General features: G+C 40.8%; 1 protein-coding gene across 1 annotated transcript; it reads left to right on the plus strand.

The window, feature by feature from the left end:
- Positions 1-7,585: 7,585 nt before the first annotated feature.
- On the plus strand, positions 7,586-8,389 carry LOC109169416. The gene has a single exon (XM_019318296.1). The coding sequence runs from the start codon at positions 7,586-7,588 to the stop codon at positions 8,387-8,389; it is 804 nt and encodes a 267-aa protein (XP_019173841.1).
- The last annotated feature ends 4,417 nt before the right edge of the window (positions 8,390-12,806 follow it).

Below are 12,806 nucleotides of genomic sequence, written 5' to 3' on the forward strand. Positions count from 1 at the left end.
AATTTTGTTGAAGGCTAACATCAGATGAGGGACAAGGTGTTTTCAAAGGAAAGACTGTTTCAAAGAAAACGGCATCTCTTGCTTCACCCATTGTATTTTCCAAAAACATGAACCTATATGCAGCACTGTTTTCAGCATACCCAACAAAAATGGCGTCTAAGGTTTTAGGTCCCGAGTTGGGCCTTTTGAAGGACGGCAGTCCTACTTTAGTTAAGCAGCCCCATACTCTCAGGTAATTAAGGTTTGGGGCATGCCCCTTCCACAGTTCATAAGGAGTTTTATCAAACCCTTTGTGCGGTACTCTATTTAGAATGTGGTTTGCTGTTATAGCAGCTTCCCCCCACAAAGAGTCCGGTGCACCTGAGCTGATTAACATTGCATTAATCATCTCCTTGAGAGTTCGATTTTTCCTTTCAGCAATGCCATTTTGCTGAAGAGTGTATGGTGCTGTTACTTCATGAATAATTCCAGAAGTTTCACACAGAGATTTAAGAGAATTAGATTCATATTGCCTCTATCAGATCGAAGTCTTTTTATCTTTTTGTCTAACTGGTTTTCAACTTCATTTTTAAAAACCACAAACTTTTGTTCAGCTTCGTCTTTTGATCTCAATCGATAAAGTTTAGTGAAACGCGAAAAATCATCTATAAACGTAATGTAATAACGTTTTCCACCTCTACTTTCAGTGATTTTGAAGTCAGCTAAGTCCGTGTGAATTAGTTCTAAAACAGATGTTTTTCTGTTACATACTGTAGAAAACGAACTTCTAGCAAATTTAGATTCAACGCAAATTTCACATTGTGTGCATGCTTCACTTGACAATTTTGGCAATAAATTCATGCTCTTTAGTCTGTTTAGGCATTTAGTGCCAACGTGTCCTAATCTATCATGCCAAAGATTTAGAGAAACAACTATATACGCAGAAGAGGAAGCTTTATTATTAGCAACATTGTCTGAAACGAGATCACATTTGGTTGAGCCTACTAGAGCAACCTGATTTCTAGCTACAGAAGCATCTAACACAAAAAGGCCAGCACGAAAATATCCCTTTCCCAGGTATTTTCCACAGTGAGTCAGAACCGTGCGGTCAGACTCAAAAACCATTTTTATTCCAGCCTTATTCAATAGGCCTCCAGAAATTAGGTTTCTACGCAGGGAAGGAACATAAAGCACATTTTGTAACAACAGAAGCTTTCCAGAAAAAAGTGTTAACTCTATTTTTCCTCTACCACTTACCTTAGAGATGCTGGAGTTCCCCATAAATACTTGTTCATCTCCGGAATTGAGCTCGAGCACCTTGAACAGGTCTTTGTTGTTGCAGAAATGACGAGTAGCTCCCGTGTCCACAACCCACTCATCTGGGTCTCCTACCATGTTTGCTTCAGTTATCACTGCAGCTACTATTTCGGTATCTCCTGAGTTTTCTACTACGTTTGCTTGATTCTTTTGCCCTTCACCAGTAGGTTTTGGACCTGTCTGGTTCGTTGAACCCTTTCGTTGATAACATTGTGCAGCCTTGTGGCCACGTTTCCCACAAACATAACATTCTTTATTGTTTTTCCCTTTTTTTTTTTTTCTGAACTTTACCGTTTTTCACACGGTTATTATTGTTTTGGTTTTGAACTCTTCCTTTGGTTTCTGGCACCTTCCCCAGATTTAGACCTGTCAAAACCCCCATCCGATTCAACTACATTAGCTTTAATACTATCAGAAAAATTACCAAATTTTTGAACCAATCGGTTCTCTTCTTCTATATTGATAGTGTTGATTAGCTGCTCCAGAGTTTGATTCTTCAGTTCGTGCTTCGTTTTGTTCTTGAAGTCTAGCCACGAATCAGGCAGCTTATCAACCAATGCGTCCAACAGAAATGCATCATTCACCAGAGCTCCTTCAGATTTCATGTCAGCTACCGGGTTTTCAAAGTCGTGTACCTGTTCAGTAACGGTTTTGTCGTCCGTCATCACGAAGTGCAGCCATCTATGCACAACATATTTTCCCCTTCCAACATCATCAACGCCAAACTTGGTTTTCATTAGCTCCCATATCACTTTAGCAGACCGGTACGGCGAGTAAATGTCAAAAAGCGGATTACTTACTCGTTGAAGAATTTCTGCCCGTGCAGTTTTATTGTCTTTCTCGAATTTTGTTCGAGTTGTCTGTAACGTTGTAGTGGCCTGAACCTGAGTCGTTTTTTCAGTTGTTGAGTCTGTAGAGGATGCTTGCTTTTCTGTTGCAGCTGTTTTGTCAGTTTGAGCAGGAACTTGCGCCACTGTCTCCGTACTCTTCTCAGAATCCTCAAAGATGACATAATCTACATCTTTGGATTCGAGAATCATCATCACCTTTCCAGCCCCTCGCTTGTAGTTCAAACCCCCAGTGAGAGGTTCAACCGGTGTGATGTCGGAGTGACAATTCGACATTGTTGTAGACAAATGCTTTTAACTTGTTGTACCGTAGATGCAAAGAGCAGCTGGATAGCAAATGTCAAAGAGGCAGCAGCTTGTTCAGAACTCGTCAACAGCAGCGTCGAAGAAGTCAGCAACTTGTTTCGAATTGCAGCGTCGAAGATGGCAGCAAGCTGTTTTGAAATATGCAGGCAATATTTTGGAAGAAGACTGGAAAATTAGCAGGAAGAATAATATTTGTGGCGTGTTTGTTAATCACTTCCTTAAAAGCATTTGCGACCAGGATATCGCATGCTCTCGACAGGAAAACACAGATTCACTAAGAACATATAGGTTCAGAATTTCTCAGGCAAGATGAAGGCTTTCAGCGTGTTTTACTAGCAGAGATGGAGTGTGTTTATATACTAAGAGTATAAACACCCCATCCAGTGAACTGCTACAAAGAAGGAGAGCAGGGGAAGGAGTGCCATCATATTCCACGCACGTTCACAGTTTGTGATTAGTGTGCGGACAAGGTGGTTAAAACTCTTTAAAAATAGGGGTTAAAATTTATGTGCGGGACAAAACTTTGACCACACCGCGTCGCGCGTGCGAACCGACCCGAGCGGGCGGCGCGCGCGGGATCTCCCCTTGTCTCCTCTTCATAACACTTCAAGTTTTCTAAATTGAGTGGTAGTATAAATAGTGAGAGATAGTGAGATAGATAAGCAATGTGGGACAATGCTTTACACTTAAATGTTCCCAACATCCTGCTATGCTCAAAATTAGCTCTCAGTTGTTGTTATTACTGATGAGGATATGCTTGAAAAATTTCATGCATCAAATATTGTGTTACAACAACAACATAGAGAGAAAGATTTTATCAAATACTCTCAATTGATTTCATGCCTTGTAGTGGCTGAATAAAATAATGATCTGCTGTTGAAAAATCCACGAGGCACGCCCTACTCGTTCAATCACATTCCCTGAAGTGAATGAGGTATTGTATTATAATGAAAATACAAAGGGTTGTAGCCACGGTCACGGTCATGAAAGATACTGTGGTAAAAATCCCGGTAGTGGTCAAAATTGTTATGGTGGTTATAACTTCAAAAGTAAAAATTACCATCGAAAATGCTAGTACACGACGAGAAAAGGCGTGAAAATTATCCCAAAATGAAAGTATAGATGGCAAAAATGGCCATTTGGAATACGCTATCTGCCAAATATATATCAATTGATATATATGTTAATTAATTATGTCTTGAAGAGACATTCGTCTAAAAAGACGAAATACCCAGTGGTGCACCAAAGAATTATAATACTGGGATGCGGAACGACCAGATCTGAATATGGGAAAATGACCATAATCTGGTTGATTTTGAAATTGCCATGAATTATTATGGATATGGCCATATGGGAGAAAATTTGTGAAAATGTTTTCGACAACACAATTGCCTCAACAATTGCTCAATCTGGATCCAGAGCTTGGCACAAAATGTGCCTTGAAAATTTGATATATAAAAGAGCAATTAAGGCATAGCTCAGCTCGCTATTCACTAAATTATGTGTACACACCATTGAATAGGTGTTGGTACGAAAGAGAATAATGATGTGATAAAAGGCGAAGCTTGGAGCTCATGGGTTTACAAAGATACCCATAATTGATATACTCTCCCAAAATGGATTGGCAATAAATTCGCTGATTAAATTAACAGTGAATAATATGCAGTGAAGAAAAGTCATGACCAAATGGGTCATTGGACAATATATTTGAAAAATGCGGTATGGATTTGAAAATTCTCAAAATGAGAAAATGTGAGAATCCCAACATGAAAAGTATTATGGTCTTTATATGACCTGAAATATTTGAAGATTGACTGAGTAGGCTTTCCTCTTGAATAAGGAATATGCATATAGTAAGTGTAATCTTTAAAGAGTTATGAATGGAGTTATTATCCTCATGAAGAAGGAATAATATGTACCATTATATGCTCAATAAAGGATTACTGATGAACTTATTGATTATCTCAGTCAATATTAATGGTGTAAACATCAAATGAAATACATAAAGAACTTAATGATGTTAGCTTATGTCTAAAGACGGGGTTATTGAACTGAAAAGCTTAGAAAAGCTAAGTGTTATCTCGACTTAATGATCGAGTATTTCTTTAATGGAATTGTATACACCAGTTAGCCAATATATGATTTTGATTAGCTATATAGACAAGCCAATATATAATGGGCTACTTGGGTATTGGCCATTATTATTGTATTCCCATGAAAGCCAAGTACCAAAACTGGTTGTATTATACCTATCCCACGTTGTTCTATAAAAGGACAACAAAGATTGTGTTGCACCAATGAAAAATGAATATTGATGAGAAGTTTTGGCTAGAAGTTATGATGCCAATGTTATACTCATGTGAGCTCTAAAAGAGCCACGAGATTACACCTTATTGATAGTCGAACATGTTTGTTCACAAAAATCCCTCTCTACATTTTGAAAGTTTAATACAAGGGATTTAAAGAATGTTATCTTTAGGGGAGTATAATGATTATGAATATTATACCCTAAAGTTTATGTTGAGGTTATGGTTGTACTCTTTTTCCCTTAGCTAAGTTTTTTCCCATTGGGTTTTCTTAGCCTAAGGTTTTTAATGAGGCAACCGGTGCAACACATAATTGAACATACATCATGTACTCTTTTTCCCTCGACTAGGTTTTTTTTTTTTTTTTTTTTTTTTTTTCCACAGGTTTTTTCTAGCGAGGTTTTTAACGAGGCATGAGTATGAAGACAATACAATATGTATTGTCTAATTGGAGAAATGATACATTATGAGAGATGGAATATGACACCCTTCTTCAGTGTTATCATTATCAGGGGGAGCAGATTATTGTACTCTTTTCCTTTAACCAAAAGTTTTTTCACATTGGGTTTTTCTTTGGTAAAGGTTTTTAATGAGGCAATAAAATGTTCATCTTTTGAACATCCAAGGGGGAGTGTTATGAAACAGAGCAAAAAAGGTGTGGATGTCCAAGTTGAGATTTGAAGACAAGATCATCATTATATAAACACCTAGTTTCCTACCACCAAGCTATTAGCACTTTTGTGTCATGACATTCATGTAGTAAGTATTGAACTAAATGTTCAATATGATCAGATTCCAAGTTCCAAAGAAAAAGAGCTGACTCATGATAAAAGAAGCAAATTCATGAGGTAGGAGTCAAACACGCGTCTTCAATATACCACAGAGGTGTTTAGTCATCAGGTCTACCAATTAAGCTAGCTTTGCTTTGTGTACACTTTATGCAAAGAATGTATATGTTTATTTCATCTCTAATACTATAAATTCCCCCTCACGCTTTTTAACCCACAGACAAATGAATAATATAGATCCATCTCTTCCTCCTCCATCTGCTGTTGTTCTTACATACTAATATATATTATTGTTGTTATTCATAACAGAAAACACATTATTATTATTATTATTATTATTATTATTATTATTATTATTATTATTATACCAACAACAACAACAGTCAAGCACATTGTGCTCAGCTGACATGTAGTGAATCTCCCATATGAGAGGTCATGAGATCAAGACGGTACGAGACGGTATTGACTCTTCGTGCTGAACAGATACTACAATGTAATAAAGTTAGTAGCTTCCAACAAAAAATAATAATAATGTTTTTTTTAATATTATAATTTTATTTTTATTTTTATTATTCTACTACTACGACGTGAGTTGGGGTATCCAAGTCATCAAAGAAATGCATATGCATTATTTTTGTTTGTAGCTATTAATTTATTTAATTTAAACCCAAAAGCCTTACTAGCGGTGGTGACGGCGCGATGAAGATGCTGTTGCACCTCATGCGATGAAGTCGGCGGCAATTGCTCGTCTTGCGATGAAGATGACGAGGATGACAGAATAGTTGCGATCTTCCTGGTACGCTTTAATAAAAGAGCAATTTAGTTTTATTTACCATATTTATATTTGCCTTACTTAATAATTATATATTTATATATATTAATTTTGGTAAATGGTAATTATTTAGTTTAATATTGCCATATTAATATTACCTTAATTAATATTGTAAATGATTTTGGCAAATGATAAATATTAAGTACTTGCTTAATTTTGAAATAATAATGCCTTTTCGTTGTTCTTTCAAGGGAAAATGGCACTTTTTCCCCCTGAGTTATATACCTATAGCATTTTTGCCCCCTAAATTATTGAAGTGGCTGTTTTCCCCCCTGAAATGTTAAATGGACATATTTACCCTTCAACTAAATATTTAATTTATTTTTTTTCTCCAACAAATTATGACCATAATTTGGTTCAAACCAAACAAACACTATAGCAACCAAACCGAAATATTCCAATTACAATTTAGAATCGAAATCCGATATTTAGAGTTTATTAAAATCGTGAACCAGAACAGACGGTTCATGTTCCGAACTGAAAAAATAAAATACATATATTGTTGAATTTATACTATTTTAAAATAAAAAATAAAATTTTAAAATAAAGACGGTTCAAAATCGCGAATCGAATCCAGAACCGCCGGTTCACGGTTCAAGATTCAATTTTTTGATACATAATTTTAATAAATTGACATTTAAATATTGGATTCTAGATCTGAATTATAACCGAAAACTATTAATTCGATTGCTATAGTATCCGGTTCAATTCAAACCGAACCGTGGTCATCCCTACGTATACGCAATAATTTGTTGGAGAAGTAAAATAAATAAAATATTTACTTTAAGGGTATAAATGTCAATTGAATATATCAGGGGGGGGGGGGGGGGAGGAACACCACTTTTAGAATAACTGAGGAGGCTAATGTGCTTACCTAAATAATTGAGGGGGAAAAAGTGCTATAAGTATATAACTCAGGGGTAAAAAGTGCCATTTTCCCTTCTTTCAATTTTGGCATTAAAAATTTTAAATTGAGATTAATTATGGCATTATTTATGATTGAATTATTGCCATTATTTGTTCAATTATAGTAATTCTTGTCGCAATTAAATTATTATTCAATTTTGAGCAAACATTAAGTATTGAATTTGAATAGTCATAAAGCTCTCTAGCTTATGACCTTTAGACCTCTGTTTGGTAAGTATAGAGCGATCCCTTTCTCCCGCTCTTTCCTTTTCCATGCAAAATCCGGTGGGCTCACCACCGATGATGGGTCCTCCGCCGGATGGCGATCCGGCCAGGGCCGTCAAGAAGTTCAGAACGACGAAGCGTTCATTCGAAGACACGGCCCTCGCGTCTCCCGTCTTCGGAGAAGATGTCATGGACGAGGCTGATAATTCGACTTGGATCAATGAAGACATCTTAGCAGATCTAGACAGAGAGGTGGTAACTCCGGAAAACCCATTGGGCCTTCCGGTGGTAAAGTTCTCCAAGGAGTTCCGTAAAGAACTTGTCATGCCATGGATGAATGCTCTCAATCTCAAATTCCTGGGAAAGCGCATTGCGTTCAACATACTACTTAGTAGACTCACAAAAATGTGGAATCTGGACGGACGATTCGAGTTGATCGAGCTCGGCCACAATTGGTTCACCGCTCGTTTCGATCGAGCCAGCGACTGCTTCAAGATGTTGGTGGGCGGCCCTTATAAGGTTTTCGACCATTACGTCGTCCCACAACGCTGGATTCCGAGGTTTGATCCGGTAAAGGGAAAAATTGAGAAGATGGCTGTTTGGGTAAGGTTGCCGGGACTTCCCGTTGAATGCTTTCGCGACGATGCAATTAAGCAAATTCTGGAATCGGTGGGGAAGCCTCTAAAGCTTGACCGCACAACCGAAGGTATTGAAAAAGGGCGATTCGCAAGAGCGGCGGTGGAGATAGACCTTAAAAAACCACTAGCATCCATGGTCATTGTTGAAGCAACAAGTGGAATTCGAAGGCTTACATACCATTTGTTTCGACTGCGGGGAGGTTGGGCACCGGGAAAAGGACTGCCCGAAGAAGATTCCGGTTGAACCTGTCCAAACAGTCCAGCCGGATCCATCGCAGATGGCGGAACAGTCTTCTAAGGTCGTGATGGACCCCAAACCGACGGAGCTCAAGCGCTATGGTCATTGGATGATTGTTCAGAATAAGAAGACGCACAGCAACAAGTCTGGGCAAGGTAAACAAGCTGGGAAAGAGAGCAACAAGGTGGCACCAAAGGGGAAGCAGGTGGCTTCTTCTAACAACCAGTTATCAGCTCTTGCGGAGGCAAATGACACGGACCTGAGTGATAAAGGTGGTGGTGACACGAGGGTTGAGAAAATGTCTGGAAGTGAGGCACACAAAGAAATCCCAGGTTCCTTACTGTCATCGAATGAAACTCCCTCCTTGGTGCGTGTTCAGAGTTCTCAGTGAAAAGGGGGCAAACAGCCGCCTACTGCACAGGTGGAGAAAAATAAAAATACCACTAGACAGAGGAGTGGTAAGTCGAAGGGGAAAATTGCCACGCAAAAGTCCAAGTTTCCTAGCACAAGCATGACAAATCCTCCACTGGAAAGATCTTTTTCCGAGTCTAGACCGTTCTTTTTTTGGGCAGCCTTCAGCTGCAGTTGTTCAGCCGATGGACTTGAATAACGCTCTGGAGGATAGCGGTAACCTTTCTTCCTCCCCCTTTCTTGTTTCCCAATGATTGTTGTGTCTTGGAATTGTAGGGGGGTGAAGAATTGTGGTACGAGACGTCATGCCAGGGAGATCCTGAAGTTGCCCGAGGTTGGGGCAGCTTGTTTTTTGGAAACAAAAACTAAGTCCGCCGAGAGCCTCCTTAAATTGGCGTATAAGTTAGGGTTCTCGTCCTCTTTCATGGTGGACTCATATCGGTTTTGCTGGAGGTCTTCTGTTAGTTTGGAACAAAGACCGCATTCCACTTTCTGTGGTGGGTCATAATACCCAAACAATTCACACTCTAGTCCCTAGACTAGATGCTAAGTCTGTTCGCCTTTCTTTTGCTTATGTTCGTCCTAACCGTAGGGCAAAGGACATCTTTTAGCAGGATTGTAGGTCTTATGCAAGCTCTTTTCAAGACCCGTGCGTCATGCTCGGGGACTTCAACGACATCACAGGACAGTCAGACCAATGGGGCAATGGGGAGATCCTTCCCAATGCTGTGGACAGTTTCTTAGAAGCTCTTAATGACTGCAGGCTCATGGATTTAGAATCCTCGGGGCCAAGATTTTCGTGGTACAGAAAGGTGGGAGACGTGGTTACCCTTCGTAGAAAGTTGGATAGGGTGCTTTGGAATATGGAAGCCCAACTTCTCTTACCGGAAGGAAAGGCTCACGTTCTTCCGCGCACCCACTGCGACCACCACCCGATTCAGTTTGTCAGCACTGCAGGGACTCCACCCCGCAGGGAGGACAGGCCCTTCAGGTTCGAGGCTTGTTTGTTGCTAAGGGATGACTATAGGGATCTCTAGTTACAGGCTTGGAATTCTTTCTCCGGGAATGTTTCAGGGGCCATGGATAAGGTTGTGAAACTCTCAAAAGAATGGAATTTTAAAACCTTTGGTAACATCTTTCACAGGAAAAAAAAAGATTCAGGCGAGAATTGTTGGAATTCAGTCATCTCCCAACTTTGGGTCGGACATGGGGTTGAGAAACCTGGAGTCTGACTTAATTAGGGAACTCAATGACATTCTCAAGCAAGAAGAAATTTTTTGGTTCCAAAAATCCCGTAAAGATTGGATCCAAGATGGCGACAGAAATACCAGTTATTATCACCGAGCCACCTTGGTTAGAAGAAATCGTGGCCGGGTGACCTTACTAAAAATCAATGGTGAGTGGAACTCCAACCCTCAGGATATTAAAGATCATGTTTCTAATTTCTTTAAATCTCTGTTTGGCAGGTCTCTTTCTAATATTTTGTCTGAGGGCTCTTTTCAACCCGGTCGGTCAATTGAAAACTCCGAAGCTTGGAGCATCATGCGATCGGCCTCCTGGTCAGAAGCACGGAAAGCAGTGTTTGGCATGAAGCGGTTCGGGAGTCCGGGGCCGGACGGGATTCAAGCGGCTCTTTACGAAAACTATTGGGACATTGTTGGCCACCCTATCACAGGGTTTGTCAACAATTGTTTACTCGCAGGTCAAGTTCCTACAGGGGCGCTAGGGGCCTTTATGATGCTTATTCCCAAAAAAGAAAGACCAGAGAATGCCGGGGATTTCAGACCGATCACCCTCTTGAATGTGATTTTCAAAATCGTGTCGAAAGTTCTGGTTAATAGACTAAGACCTATTATGAGGAGAATTGTTGGGCCTTTTCAAAATAGCTTTCTTTCGGGAAGGTCAACTCTTGACAATGTGATTTTGACCCAAGAAGTTGTTCACAGCATGGAGAAAAAGAAAGGTAGGAAAGGCTTCATGATCCTTAAGTTGGATATTCACAAAGCCTACGATAGTCTGGACTGGGGTTTTTTAGAGGCAACGTTAGCCAAAATGAACTTCCCCAGGTTATTTATCTCGCTCATCTTATCCTCTCTTAAAGATTGTTCCATCTCGATCAATTGGAATGGGGGCAAATTATCGCCCTTTAGCGCTGGTCGGGGGGTTAGACAAGGGGATCCTCTCGCCCCTTATTTATTCATTCTGGTCATGGAAGTGCTGTCATGGGCCATTCAGGAGGAAGTCCGGAAAGGGCACTGGAGGCTATTCAAAGTGGCACGAGGTGGTACAGAAATCTCCCATCTTTTTTTTGCAGATGATCTCATCCTCTTCGACGAGGCCTCAGATCAACAACTTCGGGTAATTCTTGTGGTGATAGAGGACTTTTCTAAACAATCAGGTTTGTCAATTAACCTTAATAAGTCCCTTATTTATTGTTCTCCTAACACAAGTGACATGGTTAAACGCCAACTCGGGGATGTGGCAGGGATTCCAATGACGGACAGTATGGGCAAGTATTTGGGTATCCCAGTGCTCCACAAACGGGTCTCCAAGCATACTTTTGGGTACGTCCTTGATAAAATGAAAAAGAAACTTTCGGGTTGGAAACGGGATACGCTTAGTCTGGCAGGGCGCAGAATTCTTACACAATCTGCTCTTGCGACCATTCCAGCCTATTCTATGCAAACCCTTGCACTTCCCAAGAGCACTTGTGACGACATTGACAAAATATGTCGGGACTTCTTGTGGGGAGACTCACAAGATAAGAAAAAAATTCACCTGGTTAATTGGAATGAAGTTTGCCAACCACGCGCGAATGGAGGTCTCGGTCTTAGGAAAGCTTCTCAGTTCAACGAAGCTCTTTTAGCAAAGCTCGCATGGCAGATGTGCTCAAAGTCCGACAAGCTTTGGATTAAGGTAATGAGAGACAAATACGTCAAAAATGGTGATTTTCTCGCATCCCCAACTCCCCCAAATGGCTCTTGGGCTTGGAGAAGTATAGTTAAAGGGAGGGCCACTATCATTGCCAATGCTAATTGGAAGGTCGGGGATGGGCGTTCTGTCAACTTATGGGAGGATTGGTGGGTGGGGGCTAAGCCCTTAAAACTCATAGATTCAGTCACTATTCCCGACAACCTAGACAATTGTGTGGTCAGCGATTTTATCCTACAAAATAGAACCTGGGACCTACCGAAGTTACAAGAAATCCTGCCAAATGAGGTAGTGGACTACATTCGTGCGGTGATGATTCCGAGAGATAGCCAGACCAGCGACTCCATAGGATGGCCAAACGGCAATGCAGGTATGTTTACGGTAAAATCGGCTTACGATTGTATTGCAGGTGTCGAAGACAATGACGAGGATTGGAGCTGGCTGTGGAAACTAAACTGCTGGGAGAAGATTAAAACCTTCCTATGGCTGATTCTAAAGGGTAGGTTGCTCACAAATGTGGAAAGACATAGAAGACATCTGGCGGAGTCGTCCCTTTGTCCTTGCTGCGAGAACGGCGAAGAAACTCTTCGGCGCTTGTTGTGGGACTGCAACACGGCTAAAAGGCACGTGGAGGCTATCACCGACGCCAGCTCACTTTGGGTTTCCGGTCTACTGGAGTATGGAAGATTGGATCAAAGCGAACTGCTCGAACTGCACCAACAGGGATTGGCCAACAACCTTCGCTCTCACTCTCTGGGTTCAATGGAAGGCCAGAAACGATTGGGTTTTTAACAAAAATAAAATGACGCCACTGGCTTCTGCCTCGTGGGTGGCTGTTCATCTCAGGGAAATGCAGAACCTCTCGAAGGCAGCTACCACCCTCAATGCAAGTTTGACGTGGGTAAAGTGGTCGCCGCCAGGCCACGGTTGGTTGAAACTCAACACCGACGGAGCTTCTAAACAAGTGTCAGGCATGGCCTCGGCTGGGGGGCTTGTTCGGGATGAAACAGGAAAGTTGGTCTGGGAATTCATGGCTAAGATTGGAAGGACAAATAGCTTCATGGCGGAGTTGTGGGGCCTA

The sequence above is a fragment of the Ipomoea nil genome, unplaced genomic scaffold, assembly GCF_001879475.1.
Source record: "Ipomoea nil cultivar Tokyo-kokei standard unplaced genomic scaffold, Asagao_1.1 scaffold3314, whole genome shotgun sequence".
Classification (NCBI taxonomy): Eukaryota; Viridiplantae; Streptophyta; class Magnoliopsida; order Solanales; family Convolvulaceae; genus Ipomoea; species Ipomoea nil.